This window comes from Tympanuchus pallidicinctus, unplaced genomic scaffold, assembly GCF_026119805.1.
Source record: "Tympanuchus pallidicinctus isolate F22 unplaced genomic scaffold, pur_lepc_1.0 scaffold3, whole genome shotgun sequence".
Lineage (NCBI taxonomy): Eukaryota > Metazoa > Chordata > Aves > Galliformes > Phasianidae > Tympanuchus > Tympanuchus pallidicinctus.
In genome coordinates this window covers 74596811-74620012 of record NW_026294747.1, presented here as the reverse complement: position 1 = coordinate 74620012, position 23202 = coordinate 74596811, and the positions used below count along the sequence as shown (strand labels likewise).

General features: G+C 42.6%; 1 protein-coding gene across 2 annotated transcripts; it reads left to right on the top strand.

The window, feature by feature from the left end:
* Positions 1-3682: 3682 nt before the first annotated feature.
* Positions 3683-20724, top strand: LOC128086170 (uncharacterized). 2 transcript variants are annotated; one of them, XR_008209273.1, is made up of 9 exons: positions 3683-4311; positions 4591-4705; positions 6250-6313; positions 7221-7374; positions 8724-8884; positions 10146-10349; positions 10868-11049; positions 11403-19247; positions 20555-20724. XR_008209273.1 is itself a non-coding variant. In XM_052694440.1 (8 exons), the coding sequence occupies exons 3-8, from the start codon at positions 6253-6255 to the stop codon at positions 16959-16961; spliced, it is 6321 nt and encodes a 2106-aa protein (XP_052550400.1). In that variant the 5' UTR covers positions 3683-4311; positions 4591-4705; positions 6250-6252; the 3' UTR covers positions 16962-20724. The 2 variants fall into 2 exon arrangements, 1 of the variants encoding a protein (XP_052550400.1); XM_052694440.1 differs by having other exon boundaries at positions 11403-20724.
* Positions 20725-23202: the final 2478 nt, after the last annotated feature.

The following is a 23202-nucleotide window of genomic DNA, read 5'->3' as shown; positions in this document are numbered from 1 at the left end:
CATAGAATGGCTTGGGTTAGAAGGGACCTCAAGGATCATGAATGTCCAACACCCCTGCCACAGGCAGGGCTACCAACCTCCCCATTTAATACTAGACCAGGTTGCCCAGGGCCCCATTCAGCGTGGCCCTGAACACCTCCAGGGACGGGGCATCCACAGCCTCTCTGGGCAGCCTGTTCCCGCACTTCACCACTCTCATAATAAAGAACTTCTCCCTGATATCCAACCTAAGTTTTTCTTCCCATAACTTAAAATCATTTCCCTTGTACTGCCATTATCCACCCTTTCAAAGAGTTGACTCCCCTCCTGTTTATAGGCTCCCTTTAGATACTGAAAGGCTGCAGTGAGGTCACCCCACAGCCTTCTCTACTTCAGACTGAATCGAGCCCAGTTCCCTCAGCCTGTCTTTGTAGGGGAGGTGCTCCATCCCTCTAATATTCTTTTTGGCTCTCCTCTGGACCTTCTCTAACAGCGCTCTGTCTTTCTTGTATAGGGGCCCCAGACCTGGATGTAGCACTCCAGATGGGGCCTCAGGAGGGCAGAGTACAGAGGGACAATGACCTCAGTGTCCCTGCTGGCCACCCAATTCATGCCTGCCATTTCCATAAAGTCTGTTTACAGGAAATATTTCTTGTAAGGGAGTGATCTGAGAGTAAAGCAAGTTAGGCTGTCCAGATTATTCAGGTTCATTTTAATATTACAGTGCTGAATATTAGAATGTGCTTCCTTCTAGGTTAATTTTTTATGCTGTAAAAGTCAAGGAATGCCATTTCACTTCACACTTTGAACCTTTTTTTACAGCTTTTAAAAGAAGCCATAAGTTCTTTACACTTGCTTGATACTTCTGTTTAATGATATAATCAACTGCCTCTTTGGGAAGCAGATTTATTTCATGTGAAGTCAGTATCAATTACAGTCATGGGTAATTTTATGTTTATGACATTATTTTACCAGCAAAGATAGACTTCCAGCTTAGGACAGACTTAGGTTTTCAAAGCAGCGTAGTATGATTTCTGATTGTTTTCTGAATGCAGCAGAGAGAATTTAATCGTCAGTCCAGCCTGTGTGACAGGCAGAACCGTGCCTTGGTCAAGCAAATACCATTCCCTAGACTGGGAGAAAAAATTGCCAGTGAATTTTGGAGAATGCAGAAAGTCCTAGGCCTTTTCATTTATGCAGTACCTACACAGATAAACCGTGCTGAGCTCTGAACCTTGAGAAGATTCAAAGTGAAAAACAACAGCAGAAGTCGCCAAACTTCTGCATCTTTTGCCTGGGATCTCCTTGAACAGAGCAAGTGCTGAGCTACCCATACAAACAGTGAGGCAGCCACATCTTCACCAGTACTATATGTCCAGAGGCTGCATGCAGCATTTCCTTGCCCATCTTTTTTTCTGCCCAGAAAGTCTTTATGCTGTGTAGTGGACCTCTGTTCTGTGCCGGTTTCTGCTGGGTTTGGTTGGGATGGAGTTAATGTTTTCCAGAGCAGCCTGCCTGGTACTTTGGTTTAGATTTGTTACCCAGAAGCAGTTGCAAATATGCCTCTGTTTTAGATGTTGAGCATCAAGATCTTCTGTTTATCTATCAAAGTGGAGGGTTGTTAGGGTAGTATGGTTAGGTCATGGTTTGACTCGATGATCTTCAAGGTCTTTTCCAACCTGAGTGATTCTATGATTCTGCTATTTCCATGAATAGGCTGGGGATGAGCATGAGGACAGAGGTGCAGGGGGCACATCTGGGACGTGTGACCTGAATTAACCCAGGTATCTCCAACAGAATATAACACTATGCTCTGTGATAAAACTATGTGGAAGGTAGCCATTGCTCGGAGTCTAACTGCTCATCAGTATGCACGTGAGAGGTGGCTAATGATTGCCTTTGCTTTACCTGTTTGTTTTTTCCTTTTTCTTCTTTGCCTTGACCCATGAGCTTTTCTTGCTTTTTTGGATTCTATTTCCCCATTCTGCTTGGAGGAGATGGGGTCTTAGATACCACAAGCTGTCACATTTATTTAATTATAAATAAAAATGACTTTATCTTTGCCCTTGCAGCAGGTATTCAGGTCTGCAGTGCCATATTATGAGGGGCAAAGCTGGGTCACTTATGCTCCACTGCCTAGCATTAAAATCTAGCTCACAGATATATATTTCTCTGTATGTGTACGTGTATATAGTATTTAATTATAGCTCACTTCTAAGAAGTGTTGAGTTTCTTCGTTGGCATACAAATATGTTACAATGTGATAGTATCAGGAGGGTTTGTTGCGTAGAGTCAGTGAGGGAATTATGCAGTTTTTTTATGCAGAGCACTTGGGTTCTCTCTTGAGCAAACTTGAGAGAATTTTTGGAGGAGTTTCTCCATAAGTGTACCCAATCAGCATCCTCTACCTATTTGCCTACAGTTTCTCTTTGTATGAGGCATGAAACACACTCATGTTGCCTTCCACTTGGGTGCAGGCAGGTCCAGAGGAAAAAAAAGGTAACACAGAGGCACCATCAGCCATCTTAGTTTGGTATGTAGAGTCAGTGAGGGAATTACACAGTTTTCTAGAAGCATGGTATATTGCTATCCCCCTTTGCTAATGTTTGTGGTTTTCTTTTTTTTTTATTATTCCCAACACAGCAGAAAATTCCAAATATTGCCAGCACTGTGTAAATTCTGTTGATAGGTCACCAATGACTCTCTGGGAGAAAGCAAAGGCAAATTAATACATTTAGGAGCAGTGCCATTTTTGCACAGCACAGCACATCACATTTTGGCATTGCTTGCTGAAGAGGTCTGTGGATTTGTAAGCAAAACTATGGCTAAAAAAAGGGAAAAACTACTATTTAATGAGTAGATCCAGTTGAACATTCTGGTGGTGGACACTCTCCTAACTGGTTTACAGACTTTAACCCAGAATCCAGAAGCTGCAGGTGACCGTAGCTCACAGCAGACTAAGGAGACTGAATCAGAAGTCTGAACAATAATAAATGCACAGATTTTGGACTGAAAGGCAGTCCTACCTACAAGAGATGATGGCAGCTCTGGGTGGCACTGATAACCTTACATTTTGCATACCTTCTTTCAGTCTGCAGATGGATTCTTAAGGGCAAGGGCTGAACTGAGGGTAATTAACAGGACCTTGGAGCCAGGAAGAAAACCAGTTTTTCCTGAACAGTTTTTGAAGACTCAGTCTACAGTTTGTTAACCTGGAGCAGTAGATTTCATTTGATGCATGAAACTGATGTTAAGGACCAATTTTTTTTGGTCTAGTAGGCCTATTTCTATTAATACAACACGGTGAACTTCAGTGGTATTTGGCTTCTGTATTCCACCTTCAGGGAAACTAATATGAACCCCCTTATTCCCCTTCTTACCACACACGTTTTAGGAAAATTAGGCAAATATCTCCCTATTATGATTTTGTGTCTTCTCTACTGCCTCTTAATCGTCATGAAAATAGTTGCTTTTGTCCATGGTTGAACTGCCAGCAATGATACCTCTCCCCTACAATTGGAATGAATGGGGAAACTCTTTGTTGTTTCAGGCCTTCAACCTGATCTCAGCAAAATCAGGCTGACATCTTTTACTCTCACATCCTTTACTTTCTGTTTGTAAGTATATTCTTGCAGGTCAGCAGTGCTCATACAACAGACCGATAACTGTTCATCAGTGTTCTGCTTTGGATCAGTGACATTAACAGCACTTCCCTATCAGTATCTGAGTAGTGCACAAACTGGTTTAATTTGCATTGAAATTCATAGTTGTGCAGGATTCATTTCAGTACTCCTTCCAATACTGAACCAATACCTCAACACATGGCTTGGCATTTCTTACTTTCAGAACTAACGGTGAAAATGTCAGGGAGGTTCCACGGTGCCTTGCTGGTTCATCTGATGACCCACGTTCTGCCCTGTTGGGGATGTTAGTGGCATCACCACTGACAAGATTGCTCTTTAGACACGTGCAAAATACAGGGAGACTCAACTTATCTTTGGAGTAGCCACCTTGTGAATCAGCCTCGTGATGATGCTGTGGGCAGAGCCTGTGGGTTAACTGACTTGAAGAAATGGCATAAATAATCCCAGTAATGCCAGAATACAGAAAAGCATTTTACAGCTATGAAAGTGAGCAGATTTGGGGCTTTTCAGAGCAGGTTTCAAAGCCATTTAGTGACAGTATACGTTGTTTTCTTTTACTCAGGGCAGTGATTTCTTCTTTCTTTTTTGGAAAGAGGTTTGTTCCACAGCCAGGGAAGGCACTAACATCAGGGAAGATGCTGACATGAGGACTCTCCTGGCTCCTCAAAGACTGTGCTTCCATTGGCAAGTAGGAGAAGGAGAAAGATGAGTTTGGGTAGTTGGGATGAAACCAGCTGGGGAAGAGTTAAAAAGGCATCTAGCAGAGGCTGGGGGATGTGATGCCTTCAGAGTTTGCTTCTAGATGTTAGATAAGAGTGGGAGTTAGATAAGACAGATTTTATTTTTGTCCTGATGTAACACTTGATTGCATTTACTGCCTTCAAGGAGCGAATGTTGAACTTTAGTCATGGAGAGGGCTGCTGACTAATCATAATGTAATGACTCATTTGCTTTTTTCTTCTAAAAGGCGTTCACATTTTTGCCACGTTCTAGCGTGGATTTGAATAAGAAACCTCCCAGAATGCTATATAAAGGACTTCCAAAGACTCAGCGTGTTAGTAACCCCACTGGAATCACATAAGGTAAGAGTTATGAATCTCTATGAATTGGATAGTTTTGTAACTGTCGTACGTAGTGTTAAAAGGTGAAATCCCTTCTTCTTCTATCAAATGCTATTTAGATATAACTTAAAACCAGTGCTTTCTAGTACCTTTGTGGTAAGAGTGTCTGTGTTGGGCTTTGTTTGTATGTGTGCTGGGCTGTGTTTGCCAACTTTAGGTTGGCTGTGAAATTTAAATAGGGATATAATATAAATACAATGTATGAGTAATATGGAAATCAATATAATGGAAGTAGAAATGAAAAGGAAATCTAGCCACAAATAAATAAACTATGAAATGGAAATAAATAGAAACTGAAATTCAAAATATAAATTAATGAAGAGATTAATAGAAACAGAAACTAACACCCAAGACTGGGGTGTAGAGAATAGTCCCAAGACAGTAGTATGTTTAGATCTCATTATGATCATAATTACTAGTGACTATTTGGAAGGGATTTCCAGTATTATCAGCATTTGTCATTTCTAAATAAATAAAAGATTTCTTTTGTATGGGATTTAAAAATTATTGTGATTATTAAAATAGAATTTAATCCTGGAAGGCCAGATCTTATATTTGCTTAGTTGCCCTCTACCTTTATCTCCCTTAATAGCACTGTGAAGTAAAGTTTTTACACTATGAATCAGTACAGTGGTTTTAATTTCTCAAGGCAGGCATTCTTTGGATTGAACTCATTTTTGTCTCCCAGTTTGAATTCCAGAATTAAACAAACAAACAAAACAAACATACAAAATCTTTGAAATCTGTTCTGAGAAATTTCATTTGATACAATTTTTTTCCTTACCATTATGTTGTTAAAAAATGTCATGGTTTTGTTTCAAATTTCTCCTCAACAAAAGCTTTCTCCTTGAAGCTGCAGGTGGGATGCAAGGCAAGCGATTCCAGGGGCTGTAGTGGTGCTGTTTGGAGATTGCTCACTGTCAGGAATACAGAGATCTCATCGCTAGCTGTTGGTAGCCTTGAGCATAGTCTGTGGGAGTTCTCTTATGGAACTTCACCAGCGGAAGGCAATTTAGAGAAAAGCTAGGCAGCCATGGGATCCAGCAAAGCAATGCCCAGAATAGGATTTTCTCTCCAAGCGCTTTTTCAGAGTGTGGATGAAGCAACTTTTGTTCCTTCCCTTATTTGATAGTTTGTTGACTGTTTAGCTGGTCTGATTTTAACTGGTAACGTGCAGAGCCTGCTTGGTAACTGTGTGTTACGCTGAAGAGCAGACGAGGTGGTGATGGGTGTATCTGAGGCTAAACAGCAGAAAGAATGTCTGTGGATTAGGGAGTCTGAGGAATTAGTTAGGGACTTTCCTCTAAATGTAGAGCGAATGAGAAATACCCCTCAGGTTGGCCACCTTTCTCATTGCAGCCAAAAATAAGTCATTCAAAATAAGCCAGCCTTTGAGCAAATATGTGTACTTACGTGAAGATCATCTTTTAAACTAATATTTATCTTACGGTCAGTGTAAAGTTGTTTGATCTGAGTTTTGTTTCTAACTGCGTTGTGCTACCCAGGTGATGAAGATGGAGACAGAAGATGAAATTGCCATTGTGGGAATAGCATGCAACTTTCCCGGAGGTAAGTTTTGAGTAAATAGAAAGCAGGATGCTGACTGAATATTGAAAAGCACAGTCACTTGTTAGCATTGATGTGGAGTAAAATAGCATGTTTTCCCCTTAATTTTGCAGAGTTCGTGGCTTTGCTACTTGTAGGATCTTTTTGAATGATCTCAGTGTGGTGAAAATGAGTTTGTTTGAATTTGTCCATTGAGAGCGAGAGCTGCAGTGTTCGCTGTGGGCAGGGCTTTGAGCTGCATGCATGAAACTCATGCAGACAAACCAAACGTGTCAGGGATGATTTGGGGTTATTGCACGTGCACTGGCCAGATGATCATGCACAGGTGTAGGACTGTGCATCCATAGGGACGTTTGTATTGTTAGGTTAGATGGATGGAGACATTTAGGTAGCTGGCTGGTGGACTGAGCATGGGTGTTTAGCCTCAGGTGAGATTGCTGTCGTCCAGTAACTATTCCTGACAGTTCCAGTGCCCGATGTCCCACATCAGCTAGAGCTGAGCTGGTCAGTACTTGGTCATGTAACAGGTTAGCACTGCTTCCAGAGTGAGCGTGGATGAGGACATACGAATAGTGGGGAAAGCTGAAGCTGGGAGGAGATGAAATGTGTGTTGGAACATTGATGCCATATTATTTTGCTATCTGCCATGTTATTTTTCTGAAACAATCTTCAGAGTTTTCAAGGAATTAATTTGGTGGGTTAACTTGCTTTTAAGCATGTAGTGAAAAGATGAGTCATTCCTTCCCATATTTGTGTCACCAAAACATGATGGTTTGTTTATCTGTAGCAATTACATTTCAGCTACCTAGATTTATATGTAGGAGTTTCAGGTAACAGAATGTGTTTTTCTGAATGAGCATGACAAAAGGGAATGCATAATGTAATCTTCTTTGCCATATTTGTACAATAGGTGAAGGAATTGAGAATTTCTGGAAAGTGCTGGAGGAAGGCAAAAACTGCACAGTAGAAATCCCCCCAGAGAGATTTAATACCGAAGAGTGGTACGATCCAGACAGTAACAAGCCAGGAAAAATGTATACAACACGAGCTGCTCTTCTCAATGAGTGAGTGTGTTACTGTGCTGTGCCACAGATTTTTTCTGTATCTAGTCTGATGTGTCCAGCCTTTCAGAGAGAGCAAGCTGCAGGGAGATACTATGAATTGGACGTAGAAACAGTTTTCTTTCATCTCACACAATGAACTTGTAGCTTTCAAATTGCAGGAATTCCTGTATCATGACAGTTATGAGCACATTTCTTTGCAAGGCCACGATCTTTGAATGCATAATGCAACCTTACGACCAAACTTGTCATGTGTTGGGATGCAACCAGTCGTGCAATGGATGTGTACTTTTTGAGTACACACACGCACCTGCGTTAGGTATGAAGGTGTGCATTTCAGATCTGAGGTGGGCTACAGCTGCCAAAGGATTTGTAAAGCCCAGTTATGGCCTGTGGAAGAATGCGGCAGAGTATGGACCCAGAGTACAGTCTGCCTTATGAGTCTTGCCCAGTTTCATTTCGAAGGTTGACCAGATCTGCTGGACCTCAGGCACTAATCTTGTGTATATAAGTACTGGTTTAAGATCCTTCTGAACAAAGAAGTCATGGAGATTTGAACTGTGGTGTGTATGTTTTCACTTGTGTCCCAGTGTTTCCTGTCAAATTATATTAGATATGTGCTTTTTTTTTCTTTTTTCTCCAATATATACAGACAGAATTAATCTTATCGGGCCCTGGGAAGAACACTTAATGGGTTAGGATCAGAATTACTCAAGTATTTTTTCTCCTTTCAGATATTTTGTTTTTTGCTTAATTCAAGAGATGACAGAAAGCCATACAAATGTGATCTTGGAATAAAAGCTAAAATCTGGGCTTAATTATTTTTAACTGTGGGCCTATTTTAAAGATTTTTAAGAGAGAAACACTTCCAAAACACAATATATTTTTAGATTATTGTTAGAGAAAAAGAAAGGTATCTTCTGGGAGCATCTGAGCTGATCCCATACATGTTTAAATTGTACAGTCACATGTCTATATTGTCTTTAAATTGTTTAGAAGGTAGTCATAACTTGTTGACTAGGTCAACACTGCAGCAAAGTGGGTCTCATTGTGCAAGTTTTGATAGCGTGAGGAATGCTGTTGGTACCAGTACGATAATCTACCAGTGTGTAAAAAAAAATGAAAATCAATGAATGGCATTCTATCTGAAATGTAGAATAGTTGATAAAAATATATATTTTTGTGGCAGAAAATAAAGCATTCTTGGTCCAGTCTTTTTTTAAAATTTCATAAATGTGAACTGTGTTCTCAGTATCACTTACTGCTTTACTTTTTGTGACATTGCAAAAGAAAAAGCTGGTAATCTATGTATTGCATACATATTGTGCTTTTTTCTAATTCATGTATTTTAGATTTAACACATTTGACAACCAAGTATTTGGAATAAATAGTATGGAAGCTGAATGCATGGATCCACAACAGAAGTTATTGATAGAATGCACGTACAAAGCACTGGAGGATGCAGGAGTCCCTGTAGAAGCCATCAGTGGCACCAAAACAGGTGTTTTTGTTGGTAAGAGAAAAATTGTGGTGAAGAATATCCATTCTACCCTCATGAAATTGATCACCCCTTTGTAAACTGTGTGTCACTGGCCTAGGAGATGTTAAGGCTACTGTATTATGACTAGTTATTTTTGAAGACAGACTATTAGGTCACTCTAGAAATTCATAACATAATTAATGTATCTAATTTTAGGTGTCCCTGTTAATATCTTGAGGCACCAGTGTTGGCACAGAAAACAATCTCAACTCCACCTAGCCCTTTCTGCTAAACACCTTGATGTTTAGCAGTATACTGTGGTTAAGGTGTTGTGGAGGTTAAGATAGTTTGAAAGCAGCAGAAATTCTTATGTAGATATTGGTATACTACCAAGGTGTAGTTGTCCAACTGCTGATTGTCATAGAATCATAAAATCATAGAATGGCTTAGGTTGAAAGGAACCTCAAGACTCATCAGGTTTCAACCTACATGTCAAGGCAGGGTTGCCAACCTCTAGATCAAGTCTTAGATCAGGCTGTCCATGGCCCCGTCCAGCTCCCCTCCATGGCCCCCCTCCAGCTTGGCCTTAAACACCTCCAGGGATGGGACATCCACAACCTTTCTGGGCAACTTGTGCCCAGAAAACCAGTGCCCACCTCACCACTCTCTCAGTAAAAAAACTTCCTGTCATCTAATTTAAGTCTCCCCTCTTTTAGTTTAAAGCCATCCCCCCCTTGTCCTATCACTATCTACCTGCATAAAAAAAATTCATTTCCCTTATGTTCGTTGTCTTCCTTTAAATATTGGAAGGCTGCAATGAGGTCTCCCTGCAGCCTTTTCTTTTCTGGGCTGAACAAGCCCACTTCCTTCAGCCTGCCTCCACTGGAGAGGTTCTCCAACTCTCTGATCATCTTTCCTTCCCACCAGGTGCTCAGTCACTGTTTCAGGCTGTGATTTAGCATTTCCACTACAAGGGTATACACTCAATCCTATCATTTATGTTATTAATAAAGATGTTAAGGAATATCAGTCCCAAGACAAACCCCGTGGGAATACTACTTGCTTTGCCTGGACATAGAACCATTGACCACAACCCTCTGGCTGTGGCCTTCCAACCAATTCCTTATATACCAAATAATCCACCCTTCAAATCTTTTTATCCTATTAGATATTTTATCCTATTTTATCCTATTATTTTTATCCTATTTAGATATAAGGATGTGGAATCAAGTTCAAGGTTGTACATTCCTTTGTTTTGGTCAGGGTAACGTGACATGTATTTGTATTGTTACAGGCCTTATGAATCGAGACTTTGAAATCATAAGAAGCAAATCAGTAAGTGAAATAAATCACTATGTTGGTACAGGAACAGCAATGAGCATAGCTGCTAATAGGGTCTCCTTCACATTTAATCTGACTGGACCATCGCTGACAATTGACACTGCTTGTTCATCATTTCTTTTTGCCCTGCATTACGCCTTGCAAGCAATGAAATCAGGTAATGGGACTGAAGAGATGGTAGGCAAAAAAATTAGAATTTATGCTGTATGAAATTGCAGAGATATATATATATTATCCTGGGATTTGTATCACATAACTTCTGAAGTTATGTGTTCTAGCTATTTTGAAGAACTAAGTTACAATATTACTTCATGTTTTTATTCTTCCTGAGATGTGATTAATACCTTCATATTCACCAGTAGGTGCTTTAATGGATTCCAGTGCCTCAGAAATATGCACTGTACCTGCAGAAGCAGTAATCTTTTACTGTGAGGAATTCTGTTACTTTCTCTAACATAGCCTGATGTAATTTTAGATAATTGTATTGGGTACTTTTTCAACAACCAGTCACAATGACAGATTCCAATCTTAACAATTAAAACATCACTACTAACTTTTAGTATCAGTGATGTCTTTCTGTAATATCTGTCTTTTCAATCAACTAAGTTACAGTTAATGTGTTTCTTTCAGTGACCTTGAACATCTCAACTGGAATATGTTTCTGTTTTACTCCAGGAGATTGTGAGGCAGCTATTTGTGGTGGTGTGAACAGCATAATCGCTCCCAGTACTTTTGTGTCTCTCAGTAAAGCAAAAATGATCTCTCCAGATGGAATGAGTAAACCCTTTTCCAAAAAGGCAGATGGCTACGGAAGGGGAGAAGGCTGTGGTGTTGTTTTCCTCAAACCACTGAAAAAGGTAAGACTGTTTGTGAAGAAGCCTAAAATAAGCCTGGCTTCTTACCTGAATTTTGTGTATCCATTTCTTGTAGTTACTGTAGCAAAAAGCATTTCTAATATAAGCTTATTATTAGCATTAGGAAAACATTTATGCTTTTCTTCTAGCGTGGGAAAGATCACAAATGTAAGAATCATAGAATCATGGAATCATAGAATCATAGAATCACAAGGTTGGAAACGACCTACAAGATCATCTAGTCCAACCGTCTCCTCATCACCATTGCCACCACTAACGGTTACTGACGGTTCTTTTCCTCGCAGATAGATAAAGCATGAGATGATTAAAGATGATTTTCTGTTTCTATGAAACAGGCAATGGAAGACCACAGCAAAATCTGGGGTGTTATAAACATCAGTGCAGTCAATCAGAATGGTAGGTCTATAACGCCGATCACAAGGCCATCTCAAATAGAGCAGGAGAAGTTGCTGCGCAGCATTTATGAAGGTCATGTGGATCCCTCAGTTGTGCAGTATATTGAAGCTCACGGGACGGGAACTGCTGCTGGAGACCCCACGGAAGCTGAAAGCCTTGGCAATGTCATCTGTAAAAACAGACCTTCACAAGTTCCTGCTCTGAAAATTGGTTCGGTGAAAGGAAATATTGGCCACACCGAATCAGCTGCTGGAGCAGCAGGTTTGATCAAAGTGCTTCTGATGATGCATCATGGGAAGATTGTTCCATCTTTGCATTACTCAAAGGAGATGAGCAGCATCGATACAGAGAAGTTAAACCTTGCCATTCCCACCGCGGTGGAGCCCTGGGAAGATTCCGGTGAGTACGGAAGAGTAGCTGGCATCAACTGCTTTGGATTTGGAGGAACCAATGCCCATGTTGTAGTCAGGCAGGTTAAGCAGCCAGAGCCTCTTCCTGCCTTTAAGAGGCCGCTGGAATTAGTCCTGCTGTCCGCAGCATCAGCTAAGTCCCTTCAGATGACAATGGCAGACACAGCTGCGCATCTGAGTACAAGAAACTGCGTAACTCTGCCAAGCGTGGCCTATACATCTGCCTGCAGAAGAAGCCATGCCAACTACAGGTACCGAAAAGCATTTGTGGCAAACTCTCTCCGACACTTGCAGCAAGAAGTTACGTCGGCAGCAAGCACTGACTTTGCCACGTCCAAGGTGGATCCTCAGCTGGTGTTTGTGTTCTGTGGCAACGGCGTAACACTGAAGGAGTTCAGTGAGGCACTGCTGAGCTCAGAGCCGGTGTTCAGAGACAAGTGTAAGGAAGTAGAAGCGCTCTTTCGGAAACACGCTCCCATCAGCCTTCTGCCAGCAAGAGGTCGCAGCTCAAAGGAGTTGCTGAATCCAGAACTCTCCCAGCCCATGCTCTTTGCCCTGCAGGTTGCCTTAGCTTCTCTTCTAAAGTACTGGGGCATTAAGCCAGTGGCTGCAGTTGGCCATTCCGTGGGGGAAGTTGCCGCAGCACATTTTGCAGGGTACCTTTCCCTGGCAGATGCGGTCAAAGTGATATATCACCGGAGCAGGCTGCAGGCCAAGACTGCCAGGGGCAGAATGCTGGTGGTTGGAAACATCCCCGTTCAAGAGATTGCTGAACATCTGCATCGCTACTCGGGAAAGGTGTGCATTGCAGCTTTCAACAGCCCAGTTTCCTGCACCTTGTCTGGAAATCCAGATGATGTGGACTTGGTCCAGAAAGATCTAGCAGAAGCTTTCAGCCACAGAAACATCTTTCTTCATGTCTTAAATGTCCCAGCTGCCTACCACAGCCCTAGCATGGATGTGATACTTGGGGAGTTGGAGCAGAGCGTAGAGCCTTTAGAAGTACAGAAGGGTGACGTTGAAGTAATTTCAACTCTGACCGGGGCAGCTGCTTCTGCAAATGACTTCACTCGTGGCAAATTCTGGGCGCAGCATACTCGTGAGCCAGTTGCTTTCACTCAAGCCATAGCGACTGCAGCTAGAGACAGGGAAAATGTAGTGTTTGTTGAAATAAGTCCTCATAGAGCGTTGCAGAGAAATATAAAAGAGACTCTAGGGAAAGTCACCAAGGTTTTCCCTTCTCTGCAGTCTGATGCAGAGTATCAGGCACTCTTTAGTTTGGTTGGAAATCTGTTTGAATTGGGCTATAACCCCAACTGGCACCACTTTTATGATGGATATCAAAGCATTCCAGTAACCATTCCACGATATCAATTTGATCGTAAAAGAGCTGTGGCTTCTCTGGATACCCGCCAACAAGCAAATCAAAGAGACGTTGGCTCTGGTCATCCTTTGATTTATGTCATCAACAGTGACAACACGCAGTTTGGCTGCCTGCTCTCCCAGGACACCACATCCTACTTATATGAGCACAAGAACAACGGTGTGGCTTTAGTTCCTGGTGCTTTTTATGTGGAGCTTGGTCTGGCCTGCGTGATGAGCAGCTCAGGACCTAAAATGCCTCTGAGTGCTTGCCAGATGAGCGTCAGTTTTTCAGCGCCGTGCGTTCTCACACAGAGTTCCCAAGTCTTGAATATCAATCTGAGTCCACAAAAAGCAGCGACAGCCTTTGAGATACTCTCTTCCTCCAACGCAGTTTACGCTTCAGGCCAAGTTAGAAAGGTGCCTGAGGCTGTGGTGGAAGAAAGCACCATCTCCTTCCAAGAGGTCTATCACAGATGCACGTCAGTGATTAGCACAGAGAAGGTCTATGAAGCACTGTCTCAGATTGGCTTTCAGTATGGCTCCGTATTCAGGCAGCTCAGGGATGTGCATTATTGCCAGGAACTAAAGGAAGCTATAACAAGCATCAAGGTGAACAAGGAGACTCTCGGAGAGATGTACAGCTACTGTATCCACCCAGTGCTGCTGGACTGTTTTATGCAGATGACTGCTGTCATGATCTCAAGCACGCAGCAGTCCAGAGCAGGCTTTCCTTCAGGGATAGGCAGCCTGGTGGTGCTGCGACCTCTGGAGGAAGAAATGATGATATATATGAGAACAAGCAAATCCATTGGGAACTGCTTTGAGGTCTGTGGATGCTTCATGGACAAACACGGGTCCGTTTTGGCTGAACTCAAGCGTGTTGCCATCACTTTCATGAAACCAGTGTCTTCCAGAGACAATGAGTTCATGTTTGAGAACAAGTGGTCAGAAGTTTCTCCGTCAAAGATGATTGGTCATGTAGAAGCAGTGCCTAGAGTCCTAGTGTTTGCTGACAAATTTGGGATAGCTGAGCAGCTCAGAAAATATTTGCATCCTGATTCCAGATACGTTATGTATGAAGACTGGGAATCCCTCTTGGAAGTCCACGCAGGGAATAAGATGAAAGCAGAGGTTGAGGATTACAATGAAGTTCTCTTCCTGTGGGGAATTCAAAAGGTGAATGAAGAGCTCCCAAGTAAGGTGGTCGACCAGCTCTCCAAGTGTTGTGAAGCCTATCGCCAAGTTATCGTGGCGTTAAGAGAGAAAAGTTCTCCCTGTTCAATCCGAGTGATCAGCTACAGAACAACAGAAAGAAATGTAGACCACGTTAACTGTGGGTTTGCATTGCATGGCATGACCAGAACTTGTGTTGTTGAAGTTCCAGAAATCACGTTTCAGATAATTGACCTCAGCTCTTCCAGCTCCCTGGACATCTCAACATTATCAGATGTCCTTGTCAAATACAGAGGAAAGGATTATCCGGAAGTCTACATCAGCCAAGGAAGAATTTATGCATCTGAAATCAAACGCACTCCTTTTGTAGATGAAGATTACAGCCAGCATGTACGGTCTCTCCAGAATTCAGAAACATTCACTTTGTACACTGCTGATCCATACTCAGCAAAAGACTTGTCTGCTGAACTATCCACCAGCACTGCTACTCAGCTGGAAAATCAAAGTGTTGAGATTCAAGTGGATAAGATCTGTATCCACTCTGAAGATTATTTTCCCATTAGTGTTTCTAGTCATAACTTTGGCAATGCACTCTACTGGAATTCCCAAGCAGCAGACAAACACAGACTTTTAGCTCTTGATTTCAGTGGCACAGTCATTGCAATAGGCACAGCTGTGAAGAAGGTTAAAGTGGGTGATCGCGTGGTTTCATGTTATCCGGCAGCTGCATCATCCAGAATTCAGGTCCCAGGAACTGTTTGTTTAAATGTAAAGAAATTTCCGTGCTTTCAGACCGTCCCTTGTGTGTCCTACTTCATCATTGCATGGGAGATCTTAAATCAGAGGTTACCCAAGGGGAAGCACGGCAGAACTTTGGGAATTATTTCTACAGAACCATCATCAGTGTTATGCCGTGTTCTTTCTGTGGCAGCAGAAGAGGTGGGCTGGAAAACAGTACTTGCAAGGCCCACTCCTGATATGCTGCAGCATGTAAATGCATGCAATGCCCTTGTTGTTCTTCCTTCAGTAGGGAGACTGTCTCAGGAGGATTTGGCACACATGTACTGTCTGAAAGACGTGGTGATAGTATGTGGCCATCAGCAATCGGAATGTATTCAGAGCGTCAGTGGACTTGATCATGAACATATCAGCTTTCATATTCTCATCCTTAGCAGTATCTTCCAGAAGGCATCTCTAAAGGAACTCCAAAAGGCTGTGCGGGTGTGGATCGGTTCTTTAGATATGAAACGGTTCAGACATCTACCAGGCTCTGTCTTCCAGCAAACTGAGAACTTTGAAAGGCCGCAGTCTGTGGTGTGCTCTTTTACCTGCAAATCTGTCCCACTTGCTGTACTGAGAAAGCAGAAGGACATCCCTGTTCTTTCAGATATCCCATTGTATGGATCTGAGAAGAAGATATTTAAGCCGAACGCTGTTTACGTAGTAGCAGGGGGGCTGACTGGCCTTGGCTTTGAAACTGTGAAATTCATTGCGGCGAATGGAGGAGGGTGTATTGCAATACTGTCCAGGAAAATTCCGAGCAAGGAGAAGCAAGAAGAGATGAGGGATTTGCAGATGAAGTATGAAGGCAGCAAAATAGTGTTTGTGCAGTGTGACATTACTTTGACCAGCGATGTTGAGGAAGCTTTCCAGATCATTGCAAAATTATTTGAAGGGTGTCCAATCAAAGGTGTCTTTCAAAGTGCTGTTGTTTTACACGATGGTCGCCTTGAAGTTCTGAAGTTTGCTGACTTTCAGAAAGTGCTAAGCCCCAAAGTGGCAGGGACTCTAAATCTTCATTGGGCTACAAGAGGCCAACAGCTTGACTACTTTGTGTGCTACTCCTCCATTACTTCCTTTCTAGGAAACTCCACGCAGGCAAACTACGCAGCTGCAAACTCTTTCCTGGACGTCTTCTGCCTCTACAGGAGGAACTGTGGTCTTTCGGGCCAATCCATCAACTGGGGTGCTTTGAACCTCGGCATATTGCTCAATCAAAACCAGATTCAGAACATTCTGGGATCCAAGGGCATAGATATTCTGGAAGTGCATGAGATTCATGAGTATCTCAAGAAGAGCTTACTTTCAAATAACCCTCAGCAAGCTGTTGTCAAATTAAATTTTAAAACTTTATTTAATCATGTTTTTACTCGGATTATTTCACTTAAAAATCGGTTTACATCACTCATGTTAGAAGAATTTGGAAGCAAGCTTGAACCCCCTGAGAAATCTCAAGTCCAGGATACTGCTTCAGTCAAGTCTGAAGACTATATTACCTCACTGATGGCTGACCTCACTGGACTGAACCCAGATGAACTGGCCATGAATACTCCACTTTCATCATTGGGCATCGACTCTATGTTAGCCATGACAATTCAGAACCGTGTCTTTCAAGAAAGAAAGGTGGACATACCTCTTCTGAAACTACTTGATCCTCACACCACTCTGTCAAGTTTAGTAGTAGTTTTAGGAGAAACAACCAATGCAGATGGAACTGTAGAGAAAAAAATGTCTGCAGTTGCAAGTGGAGAACATGAGATTCGGCTGTAGGAATCATTTCTTTCAATAATTATGTAAAGATGATTAGACCCTTTGCAGGATCTCAATAATTTTCTGATTCTTGTTACAGGTATAAATTGGACATCTTTCTAATGACTGTTTTTAGGTGTTGTGAATGTAAGGGTTTTCTTTTTCAACAATTCAGAATTTGTATTTTGCTTATACAAAAATTTTAAAAATTGTCAGTAAAACAACTGTATTTGTTAGCCTTTTATGAAAGAGCATATAAATGAAAATAGTAACATTTTTTAAAATGCAAAACTGCAAGTGTATCTCTGTGCTGTTTTAGTTTTTATCCTTCCTGCACCCTCCAATTTTAAATGTTCCTAATAACAACAATTACCCCTACTTTACTTCCAAGAGAAAATACTAACTTTCCCTGTAGTACACTGAGGAAACTTGGTCACTAATTGATTAAAATGAGGACAGTGTCCTTGTATTGTTTATCCATTTTATATCCAGTTACCACTTCCCATCAGATTTCTCTTGCAGTTCTGGCAGCATCTGGACTTACCCTAATACAGGGTTGGCACATCACCTGGCTGAGAAGGGAAGCCACCTCTGTAATAGTGGAAGTTGAGTTTATTGTCAGTATCTTTCATAAATTGGGCAGGCGGCTGTGATTTGTTCAAAACTGAACCAGCATTAGATCCTTTTGTTATTTTATGTGAGAAAAGGTCATTTGCACACCCATGAAGAGCAGAAAGAGTCAATGGTAGGTGATGGAACCTAGTTTATTTTCCTCCCATGGCTGTGCCCAGGCCTATCATAAGAAGAATTCACCTATTAAAGGCCCCTCCCCATACATCCAAAGGAGCACAGAGAGCACAAAGGCCCAATGACAATCAAGAAGCCAAATTAAGGACTCAGAGGAAGAGATATCCTGCTTGGGACCATCTCAGTGCTATCTCAGGGGAGCCTCAGCCCCCGTGTCAAGGTATGACAGCCATCAAGATCAGACGATACTGGAACAGCCTTTGAACTGAGGGTGGTTACTGCCTAGGGCTAGTGGGACGCCTCATGGTACTCAGGGAAAGAATATTTCAGGACTGCGCTTGTGTGTCATTTAGGAGAAGAACACAAGTTTATAAAAGGGAGGGATCTAGGTGATTTGAGGAGCAACAAGCATGGGGGACAGAGGGATAAGGAGATAAAGCAAGCCTGTTGTGTGCCAGCGGATGGCTGATCATTACATTTGGCCATGCTTTATAGCTGATCAGTATATCTACCCTTCTGTCCTATCTTCTTCCTAAATTCCTTTCAATCTCTTCTCCTGGGTGAAAGACTCTCTAACTTGTGTGTATGCGTATGATGTTACTGATATAGGTAAGAAACAGTGTGTTTCAGGGTAGAGCTCTGAAGAACTCTGCTTGTAACTGGTCTTTGGAAAGAATGTGAACCTTCACTTTTTGAACCTGATGATGCAGCCAAATTTTCACCACAGGACTAGTCCACTCAATGAGAGCATAATATCCCAACTAGTAATAGCTGCCAAGAGTGCCAGCTCAACAAATGCTACCTCTTGTCCTCTCTTTTGCTTCAAATATGAAGAAAAAGTCAGGCACACTTACTACGGACAGGCATGATTAGCTTTTCTTATTTGAGGCACATGAAACCTCACTGAAGAAATCATGTAGGGAGCAATCCAGTCCATTGCAGAATGAGAAGTATGAAAGATGGCTATTTCTCAGAGGCTGCCCTCATTGCAAATGTCCCTTGGTCCTTTGGATCTCATTGCAAAATGTCTCTTGGTCCTTTGGATGCGTGATTATCTCACAATGATGAAGCCCCAGAGTGTCTTGGCAGATGATTTCTTGCCAGTAGTTTCATCATGACTGGCAGTAGCAGACACAACTGCCTTTGATTGCTGGAACTACTGCAAAAGAATTAGCAAATGAGTGTTCAAGGAATCCAGTGTAGGGCGGTTGCTGACAAAATCCTTCATGATATTGAAGAAGTGTCCTGAAATCCATCCCCTTGTATTCTGAAACTGTTCAACTGGCTGTTACATCAAAATCAGGAAGGGGAAGCAAGAGATATATGTCGATGCAGTCTGATGACCAGAATTAAATATCCTAATTATTACATGATTTAGCAGAGCTGGGGAAGGGAGATCTGTCAGGTCTTCTAGACATGCTTTGAATAGGGGGGCTAAATCTCAAGGGTGTAGTATTGCTGAATGATTGAAGTTGGAAATGACCTCTGGCAGCCATCTGGTCAAGTCTGTTGGCCACAGTAAGGCCACCAGTTGGATTGCTTGTAGCCTATTCTTGTGAAGTCCTAAATATCTCCAAGTATGTAGATTCCACTGCCTCTCTGAGCAACCTGTCCTACTGTTTGATTACTCTCACTGTGAACATTTTTGGCCCATAGAGCTAATCAGTGTTGTCCAAACACTTCTCGATATCTGACAGGCTTTGTGCCTTGACTGCCTTTGGGAGCCTGCTCCAGTGCCCAACCACCCTCTCAGCGCCAAAACTTTTTGTAGCCAGCAGGTCAATAGAAGCGATTGTCCCCCTCTACTCTGATTTCATGAGACCCCATCTGGAGCACTGTGTACAAATCTGTTCCCCAACACAAGAAAAATGTGGAAAAGGTCCAGAAGTAAGCCATAAAGATGTTCAGAAGCTGGGCTTGTTCAGCCTGGAGAAGAGAAGGTTCTGAAGAGACCTCATTGCAGTCTTACACTAATTAAAGGGTCTTATAAAGAAGAACAAGAGCAGCTTTTTCCAAGGACAGGCAGTGATAGGATGAGGGAGAAGAATGTTAAATAAGAAGGGGGGATTCAGGTTAGATGTTAAAAAGAAATTCATTACTCAGAGGGTGGTGAGGCACTGGAACAGGTTGCCCTGAGATGATGTGGATGCCTGGAGGTATTCAAGACCAAACCGGACCGAGCCCTGGACATACTGTAGAGAGTCCAATGAAAGGCAATACTGGACCTGGAGCATCTATCCTGAGGAAAGGCAGAGGGAGTTGGGACTGTTCAGCATAATGCAGAGAGGACTCAATGTCTAACAAACACCTGAAATGAGGATGCAAAGAGGATGGATCCTCCCAGCTGATTCCAGAGCTTGTATCCCCAGCTCCTGAGGCTGTTACACACATTCAGCACTGTAGGCAGTGAAGCTGGGTTAAGTATACATGAACATCTCACGTACACCTTCACATTGTGTAGTTATAATCTGTTGATCAAAGCCTTGGTAAAGTCAGGTCTGACCACAAGGCCAAAGCACCAACTCTGGCTGAATGCACTGCTGCTTTCTGGCTTTCTCTTACCCAAGCTGCCTCTGCTGGGCCAGCAGCAGTGCCCAGCCAAACACTGTGGGCAAAGCCAGGCTCTCATCACCTCCCGATGGCATTTGTGTTCTGAGGGGGTGATAGGGCAGCTCCTGCCTTCCACGTCTTTGCTTTTGGTTGCTGCTCAGGATCTGCCATAAAGGGGCCAGAATATGTGAATAAAACCAAGAGCACCCTAACCCACACGTAGTAAGAATAATAAGAAAGCTGATTTTGAAAAAGGCTCTGGGGATGTGCATTTCAGCTGCAGCTGGCGCAGGGAGCATTTGGCAGTCCTACAGCAGCAGGTCACAGTGCAGAGGAGCACAGCAGTGGCAGGGTGCTGAGGGCCCTTTTGCTTCTGCCTGCCAAATGTGTAGGAGATATAAGCAGAAAGACAGAGTGGGAAATGCAAGCAGATGACACAGTAAATAGGAGATACGTTAGATGGCCTGAAACCTGCAAGCAGCTGGAAGGGAAGGGAAAGTTATCCAGAAGCAGCAGGATGGCCTGGGAGAAACAGCCTGCATTGCTGTGACAGTGCAACAGGAGCAGTGACAGAGTCCTGCGTGCTCTTCTGTACTGCCAAATATCATCGCCGGAGCATGCAAACAGACCCTTGCAGACTCTTGCAGATCTTGCTCGAACCCTTGGATTGGATTCAGTGCTCTTTGTCAGCTGCTGTCAGACAGGAGCTAGAAGAAAGCTGCAGCTGCCCTTTCTGCCTGGAAAACAATGTTCTGTTCATAATCGGGACTGTAATTAGATAAATTACTTGTTGAAGAAGTCAGTATTTATGTTTCACAGAAAGCTTTTAGTGACAACATTGTTCGGTCGTTGCAATGATCCTCAGGTAGCATTAACCACCTGGGGTGTGTTTTCAAAGGCTCTCAGTCTCCAAACTCTCAGTCCCGTTATCACAGGAAGGATCCCATTAGCAGGATGCAAGTTCAGTCATTAGATAATCACATCCCTAGCGCAGTCTGTGGAAAAATATTGATTTTTCCACTCAGATCCTGAAATGATAAATGTAGGCAATCTGCAAAGATGCCTGCCTCCCCTGGTCTGAGTATACCCATGAATGTAATTAGTCAGATAGGCTCTGCACAGCAGTGGCATAAATTAATGAGAAGAGATAGAACTTTTATTTGAAAAATGTACTCAGAGCTGCATGGTTTGCCTTCTGCCCCGGGCAATTAGTCAGAGCATCTCTTTGTTATGTGGATGGACTTTTCAGGCTGAACTATGTTTTCACACAAATAAACCATTATGTTTCTTGTTTTGCATGGATCATGTAATGCTTGATAACATGCAGGTTGGACTGCAGAACTTGCTCAGACTCGCATCAGGAACTGTTGCTCCTGATATGCCAAGCTATGCCATTACACAATTGTGGTTGTAGCTCTGGTGTTACCCAGGTGATGCAGGTTTTAATGCAGATCCCCCTTGACTAGTTGTGGCCAGTGCCTTTGGGAGTCTCTCCCCACTGTCCCAGGTGAGCTACCTTGGCTCTGAGCCCAGTCAGTCAAACACCAGGATCCTACAAAGACAATCTGTATTTTCTTTGAATCCGTGTAAATGCTGTAATCAATGTTGTTGAAGGATTAAAATACGTCTCACTTCAGCCTGTTTCTAAGGGAGGTGTGTTCTTTGGAACATGGCTGTTTTTTTTTTTCCCTTTGTTTCTTATTCTTTCATTTTATTAACTGCTTCATTGATGCTCAGGTAGCAATGAGCCATTTTTGGAAATCCCAGCATACAAGGGCTGCTCCAGAAGTAATGCTTCCTATTTTATTATGATGATCCACAATGTCAGCGGCACATGTTGGCAGTAAGGCCGTAGAGGTTGAACCTTCTCACCAATATCCTGTTACATTTTATTGCCACTTGACAGATGGCAGCAGAGGGGCAGGCTGACAGAATGGCATCTGACATGGAAGTGCATAGGAAGCAAAGGTGTGAAATTGAATTCATCCATGCAGAAAAAAAATTGCACCCATTGACATTCGTTGATGCTTGCTGAACAATGGTAGAGATCACACAGTAGATGTGAGCACAGTGAGACAGTGGGTGGTGCAGTGCAGCAGTGGCAAGAGTGACGTGAAACACAAGACACGTTCTAGATGTCCATGCACAGCCTCTCACCACAAAATGAAGAGCATCTTGACCCACTCCTCCACAAGAATCAGCCGATTACAGCCAGGGAACTGTGTACAGAAAAACTACTGAGGTGTGTTAATTCTCTTCAAATAAAAGACAGCACACAGACTTATTCTCAGAGACATTTTGATAGATTAAACAAAGGAGGGAGTGATATGAACAAACCGCAGTGCTTCAAAGTTGATATCTCCATGTCAGCTGATCACCCTGAACTCCCCTTACAGTCATTTGTGACTGACAAACACTGTGAGCCATGGCTGTTTGATCCAAAATGGAACATCTACAATGGATCTGATGACTCTGCTCTCAGTGACATGCTTTCCCTATGGAGTATGAGGAAACCAGTGCAGTTAGCTCTCCTGTTGCTCTTGAGAAGACAGCCAGACTGATTTTGTTGAACTTTCAGGGAAACACAACCTAAGTAGCCGTAGATGAAACAACTGTAAGCTTATGGCCTACATTTGGCAAAAATCTAGGAAACTGTACAGGGGGCTGTGTATGACTGAATGTCAGATAAAATGCATTACAGTGATACTCATGTCATGTCTACACATGTCAGACCTCAACAGAGGAGCAGCTTCATTTGCTCATGACATGTGTGACAACTGAGGAAGCCACCTGGGCCATGGCACTGGTTTAGAAAAATATCCTTACATTTCTCAGAACAGAAATAAAGGTAGATTACATCCAAATGTTGGATTCAAAATCAAGATATAAAAACCAAGATCTTGCACAGAGCTCTAATTTCTTGCCATCAGCTCAATTTATGGCTAAACCATTAGGAAATCCAAAT

Coding starts and splice junctions, on each gene's coding strand:
- LOC128086170 (XM_052694440.1), top strand. CDS start 6,253: ATGAAGATGGAGACAGAAGATGAAATTGCCATTGTGGGAATAGCATGC. Junction 6,314..7,220: donor AGCATGCAACTTTCCCGGAG/GTAAGTTTTGAG, acceptor TTTGTACAATAG/GTGAAGGAATTGAGAATTTC. Junction 11,050..11,402: donor TCCTCAAACCACTGAAAAAG/GTAAGACTGTTT, acceptor TCTATGAAACAG/GCAATGGAAGACCACAGCAA.